Source organism: Copadichromis virginalis, linkage group LG15 (assembly GCF_057382275.1).
Source record: "Copadichromis virginalis isolate Kocher_CV1m ecotype Utaka linkage group LG15, C_Virginalis_male_GT1.1, whole genome shotgun sequence".
NCBI lineage: Eukaryota > Metazoa > Chordata > Actinopteri > Cichliformes > Cichlidae > Copadichromis > Copadichromis virginalis.
Genome location: NC_140632.1, coordinates 32,818,685 through 32,841,146, shown reverse-complemented (window position 1 = coordinate 32,841,146; position 22,462 = coordinate 32,818,685). Strand labels below are relative to the sequence as shown.

Here is a 22,462-nt window from a genome sequence, read left to right as displayed (position 1 = left end):
AATTGCATTATGCAAGATATGTGAATGCAGGAAAAAAACAAAAAAACCAACCACACACACACACACTTACAAAACACTGGTGAATATTTAATATGAGAACATCTGTTTGTCATTCAAAAAACCTTTCCACAAAATCATTATCATCATCAGTGTGCATGCAGGAGCTCCAGACATTACATCATGAAAGGCATCAATTCTTTGCACCCCCAACACACGTACGTTACAAAAAAAAATAAAAAAAAATCAGGCTGCTGGCTGCAGTGGGTAATTTCAAACTATACACAGCACAAACACCTTCAACCACAAACTACACAGTCAATTTCAGTCCACCAATCTCCAAGTTCCACAGGGATAATCAAGACACCCTAACCTGATGTCCTATATCTACTAAACCCGAATGTTCTTTTTTGTATTTAAAAACATGCTTTATATTTTTCTAGTTAAAAAACAATAGACAACCATGTACAGGTAACAAGTGTTTATAGATGGATGTATAAAAAACATTTTACATGTAGGGCCACCAGTGTGCAGCAGATTTTACTCATTCAAATCCTGAGATTCTGCTTCCAAAAGAAAAAAAAAAAGGAAAAAAGTGTTAATTATATTTTTCTAACAACACAGCAGGGCGCATGTCCTGCAGCTGTTTTAACATCAGGTCAGAGACAGACGATGAAAAGGCCGTGTCCAGGTATATTTTCACCTTGCTCAGTGATTTCAGATTCTGACGGTTGCTGAACCTGACACAGTTGCCTTTGGTGCTCAGGCTGAACGGATGCCTGCACTTTACTGCCTCCGAGACATTCCTCATCAACGGGTGCTCAGATTTATTTGACTGTTCTAGGAATTTTAAGAAGGACATTTCAAATCCCATTGGTTTAAAAGAAGCCAGCGGCACGCTCTGCTCAGTCCTCTCCTCCTGCATTACAGCGGGACATGAGGAGACAGCTTCATTGGAACGGCTGCAAACCACGTCCGCCTTGGTTGGATGTGGAATCTTCTTGCCTTTCACAATTTTTTCAATGTATTTTCGTGGACGCCCTCGCTTGCGTTTGAGTATCACAGAACCATCAGAGATGCCATCATTTGATAATTTGCTGTCAAACAATGCTACAGGGATCCCTGCTGCAGCCCTTCTGCGTAGGATCGGCTTTGAGCATCCATACTCTCTACCCTCCAGGCTGGCGTCTGCAGCCGTCTCGACGTCTGACATGTCTGAGGTGTTGTCAGATTTGGAGTCGTCACTCCTGATTGAGCGACACTTCTGCCGCGGAAACTTTTTGCAGAAGATAAAGTGACTTCTGTGCTGTTCCAGGTACTTTTCTGAAAGTCCGTGGCCAATGTAATGCTTCATTATACTCCGCTCTGACTTCATTACAGACTCGCAGCCTTTGATCATACAGGGGTACTGCAGAGGTAATTTCTTCGTGCACAAAGCGGACGCCTCCAGTTTAGATTTCAGTGAGGGTTTTCCATATTTAACCCAGTGATTGTTCTTTGACTTGCTAGCCCTCTTTGTGTCACTTGCTCTCAAAAACTTTTTATTCGTTTCAATGTTTTCTTTCCCATTACTTGTCTTAGTAATTTGATAATGCAAAGTCTTTGAAGTCTGTTTTGTGCCATCTTTTATTTGTTGACTCTTTAATTTAGACTGGTGCAGATCCTGATGTTTTTTCATCATATGTCTGATCAGATTTGACTTTGTGGCATATGAACGGTCACAGCCTTCAATTTCACACTTGAAAGAACCATTTAAATGTTCTGGTTTGGCCAGCTTTATATCTTTGTGCTCACCTTTGATGTGAGCTACGTAACTCCTGAAAGCAGTGAAGGATTCCTTACATCCTTGATGGCCACAAGCAAACTTGCCGAGCCTGACGCTGGACAACAGACTGCCGACTTTATCTAGACTAAATTCGTGGAGCTGGACATAATGCTGAAAGAGGTTGGGTACTTGTTGGAAAACACGGGAGCAGTCTTTGACTTGGCATCTGAACTCAGAAACCTGAGGGAACTCTGCCTCTGGCTCATCCTCGTGGTCCAGTTCATTCGCAGCCTCAGACTGGTCTTGCTCTTTGTTTACCTCCAGTGCCGACAGGGCAGACTGGTGAACAGCCCTGTAGTGGAGGATCAGATTGTGCTGGATAGTAAAAGCTGCCACGCAGCCTTGATGAACACAGCAATATGGTCTGTATGGACTCATTGCGTCACCTAACTTGGGCTTCCTCTCTTTAGTCTTCTTTGTAACATCTGTACTTGGCTGAACTATTGAGTGCCTATTGAAAGCTGAATGCTTGTTGGAGGACTGTGGCTCCTTAGCCTGAGCCGTGCCCAAGAGAGCCTGGGTGAGCAAAGGTGACACTGTAGGTAAGGAGTCGCCAACCACTGGATGCTGAAAAGGCAAGTTTCTTTGCTGTTCATGTAACCATTGTTCTGCTGCTTTTACTGACGGGAAGGATGTAGTTGAAGTCTGTGCCTGTCTCGAAGGAGTCACTGGTTGGTTATGCGTGTGAGCTGCTTGCAAAGGACAGATCACTGTGGAGCGAATGTCTTGCTGAAACTTGTTATTCGTTATGACTGTGTTAGTGCAGGGCCCCAGAACCTGTGATGGGTAATCCCGTTGTGTGGCATCTTTGAGCGGACACATATGTGTCCCGTTCTCCACTGTCGTGTGGTACCGAGCCTCTGGAGCAGAGTTTATACCCACAGGTTGGTTTTGAATAGCAGCGGACGCAGCATCTTTGGCCAGCCTGCGCTTCAAATCTAAATCCGCAATTTCTTTAGCTGATAATTTGTGAGCTGAGTGGTAGTGAGCTCTGAGGTTTGAGTTTCGAGTGAATGCCTTACTACATTTCTGACATTTAAAAGGAGCATATAGGCCATATCGTTTTTTAACCACATTCACCATCTCAATTTTGTAGCTGTGGGTTTTTGAGAGGTGTTTCCACAGTGCTTCACTGGAAATGGAACTAAAGGTGCAGTCCTCCTTCTCACAAGCAAATGGCTTAATCAAGGCTGATGAAATTGACTTACGCGATTTGACTTTTGCACATTTGGTCTGGTTGTTTGCAGCTTGCTGCACAGAAACATTTGACATTTGATCAGCAACTTCTCTGACCAAGTTGAGCCTTTCAAATGCACTCTGAATTTCGGTCATGTACTGCTGTTGGCTGGCTGACAGTTGGTATGGTTCAGGCTCTGGATCATTTGCCACAATGACTCTGGGACTTGGTACCTCCTGTTGTGGTATAACAGTATCTCTGAAACAAGTAAAACTTTGTGTGTTCAGCAATAGTTTAATTTCATCAGAGGTCTGTGGCATAACTACAGAATTTTCTTCAAAAAATTGTCCTTGACTAATAAAATCTGTCTTTGCATCATTAGACAATGGATTATATCCAGAATTATTGGAAGAGGTACCTGCTGGATCGAGCGATATGGCTTTAGCATCAGCGTTGGAGGAGTTACACGTGCTGTTCCGACGCTGCAAGTCGCCAGCCAAAATCTGCTCACGCAGTCTCTTTTTAATGCCTTGGTCAAAAGCTTTTCTCTGCACCTCAATCTGACTGCTACTTATTGCTGCTGGACTAAGCTGATTTTCAGGTATCAGTGTGTGTGTCACTGAGTTTAAATCTGGATCTGGTGTGTGGATATTGTCAGACTGATATCCTTCATTGTGGATCTCCCCAGCAGTCTCGTTTTTAGGGGCAGATCTGGGGACAGCCGCAGAAGGGTTTTTTGTGAGGATTTGTGAAAACAGTGGGTCTGGGAATTCTGTTCCAGAAAATATATCCATACTTGGCTGAGGATAATGGGCTGAACTGTATGAGCATTCTTGCTTCACCTGAACATTTTCTGTGTGCTGTATTACTGAGCTACCTGTCAAACGCTCACCAGCTCCTAGGGGAACACAGGGGTTTTGGAACATTGTCTGTGGGGCAGGTGTGTGCACAAAGAGATCAGACATGTTGGATTCAGTCATAATTTGTTTAAGAATATCATCATTTGCCTCATTGCTGCCATATGTCTGCAAGTTATTTGGTGGATAATTACGTGTGGGGTAATCTTTTGTAGCTGCTGAAGCTTGATGATGCTTCTCCTGGTACACAGCAGCAGGGTTATAAGAAAGTTGAGGGGTGCCAACTGTTTGCTCTGAATTAAGATCAAGGAATGATCTTGGCAAATCTGCATTCAGTTCTGAATCATTGTAGGGTTTGCAAGTTGTTCGTTTGGACAAGTGGCCTCCGAGGGATTTAGGACTATCAAACTGTCTAAAACACCTCCGACAAACAAATTTCCCATCCTTAATAATCGCTGGCCATTTAATCCTTTTGTTTTTTCTGCGTCGCACCTCATCTTCGGCGACAATAGGGCCATCTATAGGTAGGACCGTACTACTCTTCTGGATTTCGTTGTTTGCAGAAGGAAAATTCATCTGTAGATGATTTTGCACAGTTTGCGTTTGTTCAGGTATCTTGGCACCAGGGGCTAAACTGCTTTGAATCTGTGATGAATATGATGGACAGGCATCAGTTTGTTCCAACACTTCCTTTGCACCATTCACGTACGAGGGACGAACTGGCTGGGGCCTACTGTTCTGTGGTGACTGCAAGGACTCTGCTGGTCTCTCCGTAACTGATCCCATCACAGAACAGGATGGGACACCAAGCGACACAACAGAACTATTAGGAGTCATTTGCAGGTTCGCTTGCAGGCTAGGTGGATAGACTTGAGAAGAACCACAGTTTTGAACCTGTTCACTTCCAGCAACTGTATGCCAACTGTGACTGCCTGAAGCTTGAGCGTGTTCAATTGTGGGATTTCTATTGCTCCCTAACTGAGAGAGAACAATGGGATTCAAAACATTTGCCATTAGCAGCGAACCATTATGGGTGAGGCCTGGTGAAGAAAGCGAGTGCAGGTCAGAATAGTTTAAACTGTTACCCATGTTGGTATAAGGTGATTGGATAACGTTCTGTCTCTGAACTCCATGAATTGTTACTCTACCGTTTTGCTGGTTCTGAAGCTGCGAGACTGAACTGAGATGCTCCACAGACGATTTGCTCTGTGCTGGAGCATAGGTTGTTTTGATGTTAGTTCGAGCAACTTTCCATTGCTCATAGAAATCTGGGTGAACCGCTTTCATGTGCTTGGTGACACTCCTGTAGGAGCTGTAATGCCTCGGACAGGTTTCTAATGCGCAATGAAATCGCTCTCTCTGTTCTAGAGAGTTGTCCGCTCTGTTCCCAGCTCGCTGCTGAGGACTTACTGTTGGAGGGAGTGGCTGCAAAACTGCAGGCTCTACAGAGTTGTGAGGCAGCTGTACTGTTAAGCAGTTGCTAGTAGACGGTGGCTCTTGCTTTACTGGCAAATTTAAGTTAGAGTTGTAATTAACTGAATCAGTATTCTGAATATTAGAGAACATCTGCGGTTGGCTATGTAAGACATTATTTAAACTGGCTTCAAATGAAGGTACAGACTGATTCTGTTGGGGCGCTCTTTGATAATCAGACAAATTATCTCTATATCTTTGAGTTTCAGACAAGCTGGAACAGACAGACTGAATCACAGAATTGCTTAAATTGTGTGTATGACTGCTTGAAAAAGCTTTGTCTTCATGTTCGCTTGTATATTGTTTTAATGTGTCCACAGGTTCTTCTGAAGATGTCAGCAAAGTCTCAGTGGGTACCGGCAGCCGTCCACGATCTTGATCAACACTCTCCGTTTCAGTGCTCCAGTTCTCCTGTTGCATTTGCTCAGCGAGTGAAGGGCTGGGTTGCCCATTTTGTAGGGTTTGTTCAGAGGACTGGTTTTCCTCTTCTTGAGTCACATGCCTGTCCTGGTGTAAATCCAGCTGCTGTTGTGAATGGAATACTTTTCCACAGTCCACAACTTTACAGGTAAAAGTTTTATAATGCTGTGCCTCGTGGTCATACAGTTTGAAGGCTGCATTGAAAATTTTTCCACAGTTTGGAAACATGCATTTAGCTTTAAACACAGAATGTGTTTTCCTATGTATTAGGAGCTCAGTGTTGGACAAGAAACTTGCCTTGCAGTTCAACTGTATGCAGATGTAAGGTTTTACACCACAGTGGACCTGCAAGTGATCATTAAGATGAGTGACACTAATGAAGTGGCGACGGCAGTACTGGCAAACAACCTTTTTGCTCTGCATCTCAAGGAACGTCTTTGCTTCCTCATTATCCCCATGAGCTTTGACATGTGCAATAAGATTTTTGAAAAATTTGAAGCTCCTCCTGCATTTTCCAACAGGGCACATGTTGTCCTCACTACAGTCCACATTAAGCCTAGGCCCACTGGTCTGACCCTTGTAAGCCAACCCCCGGTTACACCCTGAGGGGTCACCATTTACAGAAAGATTGTGCTGCGTTTTGGATTCAAAGGCTGCAATAACAGGGGCAGCTGTTTTGGGATTAGCCAGTTTTTTGCTTGTTTTCAGTGCAGTCAGCCTTTCCTTGCACGATTGTTTCACATGTGATGTTACATGGGGAATTAATGTGTCTTTTGAGGTAAATGTCTGAGCACATATTGGGCAGGTGTACATTCCCTTGCTTAGATGAGTCTGTGCGTGTCGTACAATCCTATGGCCGAGAAACTCTTTGTCGCACAGCACACAGTACTGCATGTAGGCCTGCCAGTTTCTGAACCTGGCAGATATAAAACCTTTTTCTCTCAGTTTCTTCATTTCTCTGTTTTTCTGTTTCTTGTCTGTAACATCTTTGAGTTCGTAGGTGCCAGTAACTAAGTGGTCTGGAACATTATTAAACCCCCTTAGGCTCATGACGTCCTCTTCTTCAGGGCTCTCTGTATCATTCAGCAAATCAATCGACGACACTATGGAAGCTTCTTCGCCCATTAGTGCCAAGCAATGACGCTTTAGCGCTTTCCAATCCCAAAATTCTGGGTCAAAGGACCACTGGGTTTTTAACACTAGCAAGAGTTCACATCGCAGCGAGTTGGGAACCAGCAAATCCTCCTCCTCTAGTTTTTGATCAGGTTCATTATAAAGAGTCTCCACAGCATAGTAAGACTCAACAGTGGGTTCTAGGAGGAACTCTGTCAGCTGACAGGCTCGCTTCACTTCCAAGTCAGATGGAAGCAAACAGGAAATTGTTTTACACACAGTGGCTTTACTGTTCCCATCACCTGATTCCATCCGTAGAGCCCTGATGCACATTTCGATGCACACTGGCAGGCCAACACGGTCAATCTGTGAAGGGGACAAACACACACACACACAAAAAAGCTAAATTATTTTAAGCATGTTTCAACTTATTCTGAACTGCTCTGGCTATATTAATAAAGAAGACCCATTTCATTAAAAAGACGTTATTTGGTTATTAAGTTACTACAATAACCTGTTGGCTAAGATACAGTGTTGAAAGTTAGGCAGATCTAGTCCTCCTTTGTAGCATTTTTAAGATAATATGTGGGGGCTTACCTTTCCAAAGGAATTTAGAGACCTAAACCAGTCTGGTGATGGTTTACTCGGGATCATTAAAAACAAAATTGATTCTTGGCAAGACTATCATTTTTATTGAAGCGACCCTTCCCATGAAAGATATGGGTAGAGATTTCCATCTAGTGGGATGTAGTTTAATTTAGTTAAATCTGCAAGCTTAGGAGAGACATTAATACCTAAATATTCAATATTTCCAGATAGCAGTGGGCTAGAAGAGGAATTATGGAAGGAGCAATTAATCAGAAGAACTGTAGATTTGAACCAGTTTATCGAATAATCTGAAACTTTTGAAAAAGAGTTAAATGCAGTATCTCAGGGAGAGCTGTTTGTGAGTGTTGGGAAAAAAAGCAATACATCCGCATAAAGACAGATTTTATGTTCAACATTCTTCCATCTTATGCCCGTAATCACTTTAGCCTGTCTAATTGCTGCTGCTGCTAGTGGTTCGATAAAAATTGCAAACAGTGCAGGGGAGAGTGGGCATCTCTGCCAGGTGACATCTTCCAGCTTCTGCCAGGAGACAGAAGCTGGAAGATGTTTGGTCATTTGTCCTGCCACATGCTGTCGGGGTAGTATTTTGTGCCCAAAAACTACGACACACCATAATCCCCATTCCACAGACCTTTACACTGGGCACAACACAATCAGACAAGTACCGTTCTCCTGGCGACTGCCAAACCCAGACTTGTCTGTTGGATTTCCAGAAAAGAAGCGTGAATTCATCAATCAATTCAATTTTATTTATAAAGCGCCAAATCACAACAGCAGTAACCTCAAGGTGCTTTATATTCTAAGGTAGACCCTACAATAATAATAAGAAATACTCAATGGGAATCCCCCAGCAGCCTACGCTTATTGCAGCATAATTAAGGGAGGATTCAGGGTCACCTGATCCAGCACTAACTATATGCTTTAGCAAAAAGAGAACATGTCTCCACTGCTGTAGAGTCCATTTACATTGCGCTTCTTGATGTAAAGCTTAGATGCAGCTGCTCGGCCGTGGAAACCCATTCAATGAAGCTCTCTACATACTGTTCTTTCAAACTGATCTGAAGGTCACATTAAGTTTGGAGTTCTGTTCTGACTGACTCTGCAGAAAGTTGGCAACCTATATGCTGACTGTGATTTTATGTGGCCTACCGCTTCATGGCAGAGTTGCTGTTGTTTCCAATCATTTCTACTTTGTTACAGTAACAGCTGACAGTGGAATATTTAGTAGCAATGACATTTCACGACTGGCCTTACATTGGATTGCATATGAGACATCCTATCACGATACCAAGCTGGAATTCACTGAGCTTGTGAGAACCACCCGTTCTTTCACAAATGTTTGTAGATGCAGTCTGCATGCCTAAGTGCTTCATTCTACAAACGTGATCTGAACACCTGAACTCAATTTAAATGGGTGAGTGAACACTTTTGGCAATATGGTGTGGATAGCTCAAAGGCAAAAGATAACAGTTGCAGTCAATCATTTGGGTCCAAATGTTTGAATATACTGAAGCAGATGACTTTCCACTAACCTCTGACTGAATGACCTTGATGAGGAACAGGATGTGGTACACAGTAATTGACAATAAAGACATCTGGCGACATCTGTCAAGAAAGGCCTGCTCTGATGGTTCCAATCGCTTCAGCAGCTTGCTCCAAAACAGTGTGAGTTCCCTGGTTAGAAGACAGACAACTTGCTCAATACTGATTACATCACCAACCTCCTAATACAGCGGTCTCCAACCTTTTTTGCGCCACGGACCGGTTTATGCTCGACAATATTTTCACGGACCGGCCTTGTCGCGTGTCGCGGATAAATACAACAAAATAAAACTAGTACCGGTACCGAAAAAAGAAGACTTATTCATAACACACGTGAAAAGACCCAGGAAAAGTGAGTTAACGATAAAAACGATAACAAAATAACGCTGAAAACCGATAAAAACCCTGAAAACCATACATTTCACACCTGAGCGTCAACTCTCGCGGCTTGGTACCGGTCCGAGGCCCGGGGGTTGGGGACCGCTGTCTTAATAGTACCCAAAAATATGGAGGAAAAGAGAAGGAAAAAAAGTATGCTGATTCTATAACTTTACTTATTTTTCTAAAAAATTAAATAAAATAGTGGTCAGCATCAAATCAGAGAACTTTTCTTCTTACCAAGCACAGTATGTGTCTCCTTGGAGAAGCTGCCGGGTCAGGAAGGCCGAGCATAAACTGAAAGCTGCATTATCGTCTCCCTCAGACTCTAGGTTGCAAATCATCTCTAATGCATCACGGCAGTCCTCCTTTGAAAGCTTTACAGATAGAAACAACATAACCACATATTGAATCACCCAAGTGATTAAACCAATCGTTCAGTAATTTTGCAACCCTCCAATATCAAAGGTCTCAGAAACTTTTAAATGTTGCCTACCTATTACAAGAAAACAGCACCAATAAATTAAGGGCACAAATAAGGCTAGCAGCAAAGTGACATCATGATGTGCTAAGTTACCTTTTTAATACCAAGGGAGCTAAGAGCTAAACTAGAGACATTTCAAAATGTTGCTCGACAGCATTCAGTGACTGTAGCTTGAAAATGTGTTTGAAAATACTCAAACTTGAAAGGCTCATACTAGATAGTCACACACAGGAAACCTTTCACATTATCACAATTTTAATACAATGTTGTAAAAACATTATTTGCCCTTTTTTTGGCATATTTGTTACACTTTAGTATCAGACAAAGATAACCTGCCTAAATACATAATGCACTTTTATTTATGCCCCATAAACCTAATAAACCTCCAGCATTTGCAGGAACTGCCAATTACTCTTTCAAATCATTGTTGAGGAATTTTGTTCCACTGTTCTTTGCAGAATTGCTTTCATTTTCAGTCACTGAAGGGGTTTTGAGCATGAACTGTCTGTTTAAGGCCATGCCAAATCATCTCAACTGGGCTTACTGTGACTAGATTACTCCAAAACCTGCACTTTATTTTTCTGACTTGATGTGTTATAGATGTTCTGATGCATAACCCAAGTGTGCTTGAGCTGCAGGGAACCAACCAGCTTAAGTTAGTGCTCTCTGTACAACTTTCCCCTTACCTTACACATAAAATCTCAGTTTTCCCACTAAACCTGCTTTTTCAAACAAACCCCCGATTCCTAACACACAAACACGAAGTCCAACAACACAACTGCTGGCCTGTGTAGGATAAACAGCAGATGACAGATGAAACCCTCAGGTTGAAAGTCTATGAAAACATATAAAACTTAACCCGCTACTAAGTGTGACCACAGCACTTTATGCATAATTAAATAACCCAATGAAACTCACCTCCTCCATAAGCTGATTCTGCTCTGCAGTACCACAGAGGCACACAAGATACAGCTGCTTGAAGGATCCGTTCACTTGGAAGGCTGAGGACTGGCAGCAGGTCTTTGCCAGCAGTGCAGCCTTCTCTAGCTTCTTCTCCTTCATCAGCTGCTTCACCCTCATCCCCAACAGTACGATTCCCTCCTGTGCTAGGAATTCCTCAACTGAAACATTCAATATGCATTTTTTTAAAATTCATGTTAAGTATCTAAATTTTATTTTTATTTTTTTTAAATGGAAGTGCTCAACAATTTTCTTTCCAGTAAAATCTTAAACACAGTATTGCTAATGCCGAGGCTGCATAAAATCTACTTTAAACCCTTTTCACTTATTGTACTTGAAGACGTGCAACATAGGGACCAACCAGATCCCTTATTGTGATTAATTGGGCCTCCAGCGACAGTGAGGAATCTTAAAGTCATTTGTAACCAGGAAATGTCCTTTACCTCTCATATTAAACAAAACAGACTACACACTTTCATCTGAGCAATACTGTCAAAATTTGGAGCTTCCTGTCGCAATGACGCAGAAGAAGTAGTCTTACTTCCAGGCTCGACTAATGCACAAGAAGTTGACAACAAATTCCAAACAGCACTTCCGTCAGCATGCACCTTATGTATGGAGAGATTTAGAGCACAGGACGGGAGGTAGAGTATTCACCTGTTCTTTTAAGATCCTACTTCAATTTTCTTTTTGGTGAAGCTTATTGTTTGGAGTTGGTGAAGCACCAGTCACTAACTTAAGTCTGATCTCTGCTGTGCTTAAGTTGTTGCAATAAATGGCTGCCCCTCGCTGGGCTTGGATCTGATGATTTGAAGTTACTCAAATTACTGAATTCTCCAGAGGAACCCACCTGAGGGATTAATAAAGTTTTATCTACTCTCTAATTTGAATTGAAAAATAAGAACTGAGGTTGTGAACTTCAATTTTTACTGTTCAATCACTGCTCCAAACATATTTAACAGGAAATATTTTGTTATTCCTTCTGACATTTTGTTACTTTTTTAATTTAACCTGTTAATCACTCTGACCATTATTTCAGTTCTATAAAGCACACTATGTTTTCAAAGGTGCTGCACAAAGCACATTATTGTTATTTTTACTAGTATTTAATTAAAAGCACAGGATCTTTCCAAATAACACAATGTGAAAAAGAGGCCTGCACTCACCTTGTTCTGTGGGAAGGTTTTCATTGGACAGAAGGCCTTGCAGCGTCCTGTTGGACCAAACACCGTCATACTTGCCCAAAGCAGACAACGGGGACAGCTGAGTGATTCCATTCTGTTTAAGATTGCTGTGAGCAAACTGTACACAACAGGAAAACTCCATGAGGTCTGAATGTGAGTAGCAAAAGCATGCTTATGAAGTCCAGCTTAGAGCCGACATTTTGAATACTTTATTTGGAAAGCTGAAATCTTCTTTACCTGAACACATGACTTCAACTCGTTCCATGCGGCATGTGGAATATCCTTCAGTGAGAGTAAAAGCTCGAGGAAACTCCTGTAGACCGAACCATAGAAACAGCAAACTGACCTCTGATGGACTGATTTTACAGGAAAATGTGTAACTCAACGTTGTTACAGGACAGTATCCAACAAACGTTCCATGAATGTAAAGTGTGTATGTGCAGTTATACTTACAGTGAGAGTCTCTCAACTACAAGAGAAACATTTTCACACTGCAGAGAGAGGTATGGAGAGGCACGGGCATAATTCACCAGGGCCTCCGTGTATACTTTCACCAGAGGCAAAGGCTCCTCCTCCACCCTCCACCGACCTGCGTACTCCAACAATGTCTGCAAGGGGAACCAAAGTCACTCACTTAGCAACAATGGAAAAAAAACAAAAAAAACAACAACAACCAAAAAAAACAAAACCTACCAGCAGTTTGAAAACAGGCAGTCCATTCACTACAGTTTAATTCTAATTGTGTGAGGCATTCACACTATAGTGATCCTGTTTCTCTTTATTCTTCCACCTTATTCTAGTTGCTCAGACCTTGGTTGGTTAACTACTCCCTCAGTTTTCATCCGATTTTCACCATTCAAACTTTAAACCGTTCTGCTCCTTCTGCTAATGCCTGCTATATCTTTTGGTGCTCATAACTTTTATACTTTTTGAGCTATTAAGCTTTTTATGCCATTTTTTGGCCCATTTTGCTGAATGGGACCACATTATCAGTGTGATCACCAGCTTTGCTTGCCAGGCTGAGCCATGTTTTAGCTCAGTGAGATGAGCAGCCGTTCTCAGAGCAGGAGGCCCGGGTTCGAATCCCGCTTATGACAAAAAAAAATTTTCAGTTAACAGTTCAACTGTTTTAACTCTTTTCAACACAAATTTCAGCTTTTTCACCTATTTCCAGTTAGGGCTGAACGATTATGGAAAATAATCTAATTGCGATTTTTTGCCCCAATATTGCGATTGCGATGCGATATGCGATTATTTTTTAAGGTCTTTGTCTTCTGTATTATTAAACAAAGACAAGCAATACATCATATAGTATGGCCAATACTATATTACATTAATTTTAAACTGTTCTTTCCTGGAAGACAGACCTCTGTTATGATGACATGAGGTGATGCATGAATTGATGACTGACATTTTTATTTAACTTCTTCAATCACAACAGTATATTTGAACATACACAATAGTTTATTTTTAGCTTACAAACATCTGAGCATAAAGTGCTGACAAGGAACCCTGGTGTAAACATTAAAATGAAAGTCAGTACAATGTGCAGATTGCAGAAATATACATAAAAAAAATCAGTGGCTTTACCACACTCAGTTTTTCGACATCTGTGAACTACTAGACAGTCATTCAATTAAAAAATAATATTAAATAAATAAAACTAATAAATAAAAAATACACACATCTTACTGATCTCTGCAGTCAGTAACATTACACATAAAGTGCAAACATAATAGCAATTGTATAAACACACACACAAACACGCCTTTAAAATTTAAAGGCGTGAAATTGGACGGTCTAGCCTTCTGAATCAGAAGGCTAGTTCTGATTAGCGTCACCGCTGTCTCGGTGGAGTTTAATAAACTCGGCCGTCTGCTTCTTGCTATCTAAAATATAACCAGACACTGGTGTAAATTCTCGACTGTCTCATACTTCTGTTTAATAAGTTTTCTGTTTGACGTTTAGTCAGCTGTGTGAAAACCAAGGAGGAACCCACCCGGGGGATTAATAAAGTTTTATTTTATCTAATCTAATAACTTTAATCTCAGCCAAACCGATTTACTCACGAACAAACAAAACACTGAAAAAAGCCCAACAATAACATTTTTAGGTTGTCTAAGTGACTTATATATTACGTTTAACGCGAGCAGCGAAACTCCGCGGTGATCTGAAAATGATGTGCCGGGAGTTGTGCCGTTCTCGGCCGCATCAGTAACCCTCGAGCTCCCGGCTAGCTGTCGAGCTGGTGGGTAGCAGACGCCTCTGAAAACGTCGAAGCACTTTTGCAAATATGGGATATCTTGATAAACCGAGCAGATATTCGATGTTTACACAACTACTTTCTCGCCTGAAAATATTTTAAAAGTTTATTTTGTGACCCAGAAAGATTAGTATGAGTAATTTTAAAACTTAGTAGCGGCCGCCATTGTTGGAAACTGGAGTTTGGCTGGGCCGCGCTATGAATTCTGGGATATGGTAGTAATTTGGACAGCCTTCGGCGCGTCGCTGTGACGTAATCGGTCTACAAATGCGGCCTCAGGAGGATGCAGCCCATGAATTTGGACATGTCCAGAGTATAATCGCAGCCTTTGCGGTTAGAAAATTGCACTTGATCATGTCGCGATATTATCGCAAATGCGATATATCGTTCAGCCCTATTTCCAGTAGAATTTTAAGTTTTTCCACTACTTTTCAGCACAAATTCTGCTGATTCACCTGTTTTCAGCGCAAAGTTCTGCTTCTTAACCTCTTTTCAGCACAAATCTCAGCCTCTTTAACTCTATTCTGCACAAATTTCAGTTTCTTCACCTCCTTTCAGCAAATTTCAGCTTCTGCTCCACAGTGCACATTTTTTCTCTCATCATAGGACCAGAACTGGTTTGGCTCAGTGGGTTGAGCAGCTGCCATGAGACGCGGCGGTAAAGGTTCGAACCCTACCTGTGATAGTTGCCACACATCTTTCCCGCTTGCATGCACTCTGCTTTCTTGACACTCTTCAGTGTACCCTTTCACATACAGCCATCTTCAGCAAGCACTTCTGCTTCTACACCTCTTTTCAGCTGTTTTCAGCAGATTCCACTACACTGCATTCACACTGCATTTTCGCAGGAAATGCAGCTTTTTCTAGAGACAATAATATTACAACAGGTGTTTAAATAAAGTATTCCTCATCTTCCCGTCTCATTTTCCTGCAGGGAAGACAGGCAGGCTTCAGGATAATGGCCCAAAAGCCTGCCTGTCACAGACAATGTGATAGAGGAACCTTGAAACGAGAGTTAAACAAAACAAAAAGATTTCTGACATGATGACAGGCTTCCATCCTCATGTACAACACCTGATACCAGCAGGCAACAGTGCAAACCACTGAGCGACCAGCAGCACTTGTTATTGTAATCAACTGCTTCCGCGAAATCCAATTTTAGTGTACTCATTTAACAGAATACACTAGGGCTGTGCGATATGACCAAAATCTCATATCCCGATATGAGACATTTATCGTCCGATAACGATATAAATCACAAAAATGTAACATTTTCTGTAAATTCTTTGAATCTCGGGCAGCTCGACTTGCGTGAAGTGTTTGCAGCTGGGCGTCATGTACCTGGAGTCGAGTCTTTTAACCGATGCATGAAACGATACATTTTTAGACATAAGTTGTAACGGCCGCTGTTTTCTTTGTGAGTATTTATTACACGGCGTGCTGCGGGGAAAAGCCTGTTCTAACGTTTGAGTCTAAGGTTTATTTTTTAGCACCTGGCGGCTCTTTTTTACTTCTCATCCGTAAATAATCTGCTCTTTCACGTGATTCAGTTTATTTTGAAAAGTCTCAACAGGATCTTGAGCTTTATTGTGAAAGGTTTATCTGGAACATAAACAAGCGGACACGCTTTCACCGTCGTTGTTGCTAATGACAACACATAAAAACAGGCGCTTGTCTGTCTGTAGTTTGGTTATATTAAATATAAGAGAAAGAGAGAAAGAAGAAATTAATATAACCACTACAGTGACCATCAAAATAATGAAAAAATATTGCCGTAAACAGTTTATTTTGCAACACCACGAAACAAACGATAGCGTAAAATGAAACAATAGACGTTTTTATATCGTCATCCGATATATATTGTTATATCGAACAGCCCTAGAATACACATTTAGAGGTTTTACTAGTTTTACAAATGATTTAGATCATGATCTCACAGCTAGCTACAATAAAATAAGAAAAATATTTTATTAAATGAATGTAAAAGTAGAAAAGTTCAAACTTTTCATCTCATCCACATCGGCCTACAGCCTTTCTGTCACCTCAGTCTGCAGCGCTTTCCCTGTGCAGCTCTGCTTTCAGGCCAGAAAGCGTCTGAATTTTATATAGCAAAGTTTGACAGCACCAACAAGGTGATTCACAGATAGCTACCGAGAAAAACTTGGTCTGCCTTGTGTTCAAAGGGGGTATCTTTGCTGTAGGGACCTTCACAGCAGCAACAACTCATTACTGACTAGCTGACAAAGCTTTGTTAAATAAACAAGCTGTGGTTGTTCTTGACCAGTAGTTTTTATAGACACTATTTAGTAGGGCTGAACGATTATGGAAAATAATCTAATTGCGATTTTTTGCCCCAATATTGCGATTGCGATGCGATTATTTTTTAAGGTATTTGTCTTCTGTATTATTAAACAAAGACAAGCAATACATCATATAGTATGGCCAATACTATATTACATTAATTTTAAACTGTTCTTTCCTGGAAGACAGACCTCTGTTATGATAACATGAGGTGATGCATGAATTGATGACTGACATTTTTATTTAACTTCTTCAATCACAACAGTATATTTGAACATACACAATAGTTTATTTTTAGCTTACAAACATCTGAGCATAAAGTGCTGACAAGGAACCCTGGTGTAAACATTAAAATGAAAGTCAGTACAATGTGCAGATTGCAGAAATATACATAAACAAAATCAGTGGCTTTACCACACTCAGTTTTTCGACATCTGTGAACTACTAGACAGTCATTCAATTAAAAAATAATATTAAATAAATAAAACTAATAAATAAAAAATACACACATCTTACTGATCTCTGCAGTCAGTAACATTACACATAAAGTGCAAACATAATAGCAATTGTATAAACACACACACAAACACGCCTTTAAAATTTAAAGGCGTGAAATTGGACGGTCTAGCCTTCTGAATCAGAAGGCTAGTTCTGATTAGCGTCACCGCTGTCTCGGTGGAGTTTAATAAACTCGGCCGTCTGCTTCTTGCTATCTAAAATATAACCAGACACTGGCGTAAATTCTCGACTGTCTCATACTTCTGTTTAATAAGTTTTCTGTTTGACGTTTAGTCAGCTGTGTGAAAACCAAGGAGGAACCCACCCGGGGGATTAATAAAGTTTTATTTTATCTAATCTAATAACTTTAATCTCAGCCAAACCGATTTACTCACGAACAAACAAAACACTGAAAAAAGCCCAACAATAACATTTTTAGGTTGTCTAAGTGACTTATATATTACGTTTAACCCGAGCAGCGAAACTCCGCGGTGATCTGAAAATGATGTGCCGGGAGTTGTGCCGTTCTCGGCCGCATCAGTAACCCTCGAGCTCCCGGCTAGCTGTCGAGCTGGTGGGTAGCAGACGCCTCTGAAAACGTCGAAGCACTTTTGCAAATATGGGATATCTTGATAAACCGAGCAGATATTTGATGTTTACACAACTACTTTCTCGCCTGAAAATATTTTAAAAGTTTATTTTGTGACCCAGAAAGATTAGTATGAGTAATTTTAAAACTTAGTAGCGGCCGCCATTGTTGGAAACTGGAGTTTGGCTGGGCCGCGCTATGAATTCTGGGATATGGTAGTAATTTGGACAGCCTTCGGCGTGTCGCTGTGACGTAATCGGTCTACAAATGCGGCCTCAGGAGGATGCAGCCCATGAATTTGGACATGTCCAGAGTATAATCGCAGCCTTTGCGGTTAGAAAATTGCACTTGATCATGTCGCGATATTATCGCAAATGCGATATATCGTTCAGCCCTACTATTTAGGTCTATTAAAGGTCTAGTGTTGACCACAGAAAGAGACATACTGTGACAGTATCATCATTTGTGAAAAACCTCTGCTTGCAACTGAAGGTTAAAAAATGGGTTCAATTCATTCAGATTTTTTTGTATTCACAGTAGAAAAAAAAAAAAATGTAGAAGTTGATTTGAGTTAGTACACCAGTGCAATTTTAAGCACGATCTGGTTGAAAATAACAGTTTTTGGAGGTAATTTACCCTTTCTCTGATCAACATTTTGTGCTGCTGAAAACAGGCATTATGATGGTGTAGATGTCAATAATAATTCATTGTCCAAAATAACAACCCTCAGGTCAAAGGCTCACAGTTTTACAAGTGGCTTATGAAAAAGATGTTTGTCATATTTTAAATATGAATGCAATCTAATTAACAAAATGCATTATTTCAGTTTTAATCTGAAATATTTAACAGAACTTTCAAATAATATGATCTAGTACAGCGGTCCCCAACCCCGGTACCGGTCCGTGAGTCGTTTAGTACCGTGCCGCGAGAGTTCAGGCTTGGGTGTGAAATTTATGGCTTTCTGGGTTTTTAATATACATTTTTTTTATTTGTTTTTATCGTTAACTCTGTTTCCCTGGGTCTTTTCCTATGTGTTATGAATAAATCATATTTTTTTGGGTACCGGTACCGGTTTTATTTTGTTGTATTTATCAACTTCTGGAGTCTTACAGCAGATTTTTTTCAGTATAAAACAATTGGCAGTGGATGGAGCAGCTACAAAGATTGCTTTTCTTCACGTCAGACTTTGCTCTGGGATTCCCTCTAGTTTTTTTTCCCAGTTTATACTGCAGGTATGTTTTTAGTTGTAAATGTGGGTTTCCATGGTGACAATGGCACGCTGCAGAGCTGTGCTTTAAACAAAGCATCAAAGCAAAGCAAAAAAATTGTATTGAGAACTTTTTTATAATCCAATTACTCAATGAACTGCTGCAGCCATATATCCTACACAATATACTGCTTATAGAAACCTCAATCTATTTGTTTTAGCCTCAAACGAAAAGCAGCACAATTAACTATCACTTGGGATTTTCCTAACCTGATGTGGTTAGTGGATGCTAAGGCTGTTTTTTTTAAGATAGGTATAGCAGTTGGTACACAATCGGCTCGATGTCGTACATTCTTGTTTTGTTTGTGTCACATACAGAGGTGGCACAGAGACACTGAGGCACTGCAGACGAGCACACTGCTCTCCGTCTGCAGACATATGTGGGACCATAAGTTTGGCCTGAGTCATTCCTGTTAAGGACCTTTTACATGTCTGTATGTCACCGTTTTGTGCCCACTCCACGCGTACTAGATGCACCTGCTCCATGTCATTCAGAAGTATGTATCTCTCATATAGGGCTGCCACGATTAGTCGACTAGTCACGATTACGTCGACTATCAAAATCGTCGACGACTGATTTAATAGTCGACGCGTCGTTTGAAGCTTTGTAAGATCACAAAAGACGCAGGAATGAGTAGTAGGATTTAAGAGTGTAATAACGGACTGAAACAGAAGAGGGCAGCACTGCATGGATGCCAGCTGCCGTTAAACCCTGAAGAAGAAGAAGAAGAAGAAGAAGAAGAAGAAGCAGCTGTGTCCCAGAATTCATAGCGCAGCCCAGCTCAATTTCCAACAACGGCGGCAGCTAGTTAGTTTTAAAATTACTCTTATTATTCTTTTCTGGGTCACAAAATAAACGTAGCTGTGTAAACCTCAAATATTTGCTCAGTTTATCAAGACGCCACATATTTTCAAAAGCGCGCCAACGTTTTCGGAGACGTCTGTTACCCACTAGCTCGATAGCTAGCTAGGCTCACTAGAGCCCGTGAGAACACCGGACTCCCGGCAAATCGTTTTCAAACCCACTGCTGTCTTTCGCTACTCAGGTTAAACATACATAAGTCACTTAGATAACTTAAACATGTTATTGTTTGGCTTTTTTTGTATTTTATTTGTTCCTGAGTAAATCGGTTTGGCTGAGATTAAAGTTAGTTTTTACACAGCTGAATAAACGTCAAGCAGACAACTGATTATCAGAAGTGTGAGATGCTCGAGAATTTACTCCGGTGTCCTGTTATATTTTAGATAGCAAGGAGTTTATTAAACTTCACCGAAACAATCTGTAAAATTCATTAAAATTTAATAAACTATCATCTTGTCTTTATTTTTAGTTAGCACATACCTTAAACACTTAAAGCTGTAAGCTAATGACAGTTATATATGAGCAGATGCTGCTGGTGCAATATGCTGTACGTTTTACGTCCAATGGATGATGATCTGATTAGTCGACTAATCGCAAAAATAATCGGTGACTAGTCGACTATCAAAATAATCGTTTGTGGCAGCCCTACTCTCATACATAAAAAAGAAAGCTTTGGAACTATTCCCATTAGTGAAGAGTGTTCTTTCTACAACACTGTTTCCCTCCCGAGGTCGCGTTATGACACAAGTTTATGTGCCTAAAGTCCACATGACATCATGTAGTTGGTTGTAGCTAATAGACTTACTAACACTAAAAAGTTTAGGGGACCACTTTTCTACTACCCACAATGAGTTTTATGTTAATTAAATTGTATTTATACATCGCCAAATCACAACAACAGTTGCCCCATTGAGCTATATATTGTAAGGCAGACCCTACAATAGTACAACAGCAAAAACCCCAGCAATCATATGACCTATGAACTCTGGTGACAGTGGGGGAAAGGCTCGGGGAGGGACTTTTAAAAGCAGCTACCCAAACAAAGTAGTGCCGCTTACTGCTAAAGTCACAGATAGGATATATTTTCCACTTTCACTTAGTTTGAACATAAAACTCATTGTTCCAGCCAGGGGCAGCACTAGAGTGAACCCCTTGACCAACTGAATTTTAGTGTCCTTACTTTTCTCTCAGTTTTTGATTCTGTCACTGGTTAGCTGACACGTGATAAAACTGATTAGGTTCATCAAATATCTGCAAAAGCATTTCTATTCATCACCATCAGCAGCCTGACTTCACAGGCACTTCCTGACGTAACCACTGTACTCAGGACAAGGCGAACACACTGAAGACCACCACCACAATGAGCCCGAGGATACTCCGCGTAGAGTCCCCATCCCCGCTCTCTCACGCTCTCAAAACGACAAGCACACCTCTGTAGACTCCACCCGGTGCACAAGCTCACAAACGGCCACTGGTCAGGCTCCAAGGGAGACTGCTGGTAATTTATGCTGCATTGTCTTCAGCGTGCAACTGAGACAGAAAACGACGTGCGCCCTTCTGCAGGCGGGCGTTCCGTTCTGCACGTACACAGGAGAAATCTATCGCGGGATTAACTGACAACTCCTTTCTTTTACCAGGTGCAATCGTACCAAATGTGCTGCAGCTGCTCCTAAAATCCAGCCGAACGGAAATTTGCTGGCCTTAGGGCTGTTACCGAGAGACAGGCGACCAAATTACGCTCACGTGCACGAGCATGTAGCCAAACATACAAGGGTAAAGAACTGATGCTAGGCACCCATATCCGCCAGACGCGCTAAGTGTATCAATGCAATGGAAGCCACCGTAAATAAAACAAGTCATTTTATTATTGCTGGTATAGGTCATTTTACCTGAACGACTCTTAACACCAACATTGCCAAAGGTAATTACCTCATGCAGACACAGCTTTAAGCTAACGTTTGCTTCAGATGCTCAACATTTAAGCTGAAGTTTACGAGCCTGTGTGTATTCACCAACTTGTGACTACTAGACACGCTTCTATTCTGGACATAGATAAAACAACAACAACTAGCGAGTGCTTCCAAGAACTACTCAGTTTTGAAAGCAGGGCTTTCTCTGGAATATCAGTATGTGTGTAGCGTTGTTATCAATGCTAGCTGATTAGCTTGTTTGCTTAAGCGTAAAGAAAAGCAGCTCACCCCACAAAACTCTTGACAATACTTCGAAGATGATTCTTCTGGAGAGTCGATGCTTTCTCTACTCAAGATTTCTTGCAATTCTTGCAAACGTTTTTTAAGTTCCTCGGTCGTTTCACTGATACCAATGGCAGGACTACGATCCTGTTCGGCCTCCTCGTCCGCCATCTTCACACCCAGCTTCTGCGCGTAACCACTGCTACGTAATCACGTAAGTACACATTTTACGAGTTCACGTCATCCCCCCCCCCGTCAGCACGTACAGAAAATTTCATCTTTGTTGTTGTGATGGCAGCTTGTCATGTGAGTTCCTGCTACTTAGCGAAAATTAGTTTGCGAGAGTAGGTTCAAATAAAACACCCTCAAAATCTCTGATTTTGTCAAGCCAGACTCACTGTGGATTTCGTTTCTTCTTTTTCTTTTGGCTGCTTCATTAAGAGGTTAAACCAGTACATCATATGCCTCCAT

General features: G+C 41.2%; 1 protein-coding gene across 1 annotated transcript; it reads right to left on the bottom strand.

Moving 5' to 3' along the window:
• Nucleotides 1-66: 66 nt before the first annotated feature.
• On the bottom strand, nucleotides 67-22,180 carry znf292b (zinc finger protein 292b). The gene is made up of 8 exons (XM_085432943.1): nucleotides 21,998-22,180; nucleotides 12,473-12,627; nucleotides 12,257-12,332; nucleotides 12,002-12,137; nucleotides 10,794-10,996; nucleotides 9,632-9,768; nucleotides 9,004-9,145; nucleotides 67-7,228 (listed from the first exon to the last, which is right to left on the bottom strand). The coding sequence occupies exons 1-8, from the start codon at nucleotides 22,160-22,162 to the stop codon at nucleotides 596-598; spliced, it is 7,647 nt and encodes a 2,548-aa protein (XP_085289069.1). The 5' UTR covers nucleotides 22,163-22,180; the 3' UTR covers nucleotides 67-595.
• Nucleotides 22,181-22,462: the final 282 nt, after the last annotated feature.

Coding starts and splice junctions, on each gene's coding strand:
- znf292b (XM_085432943.1), bottom strand. CDS start 22,162: ATGGCGGACGAGGAGGCCGAACAGGATCGTAGTCCTGCCATTGGTATC. Junction 10,997..12,001: donor AAACCTTCCCACAGAACAAG/GTGAGTGCAGGC, acceptor TGAATGTTTCAG/TTGAGGAATTCCTAGCACAG. Junction 7,229..9,003: donor TCAAGGTCATTCAGTCAGAG/GTTAGTGGAAAG, acceptor TCCCCTTCACAG/ATTGACCGTGTTGGCCTGCC.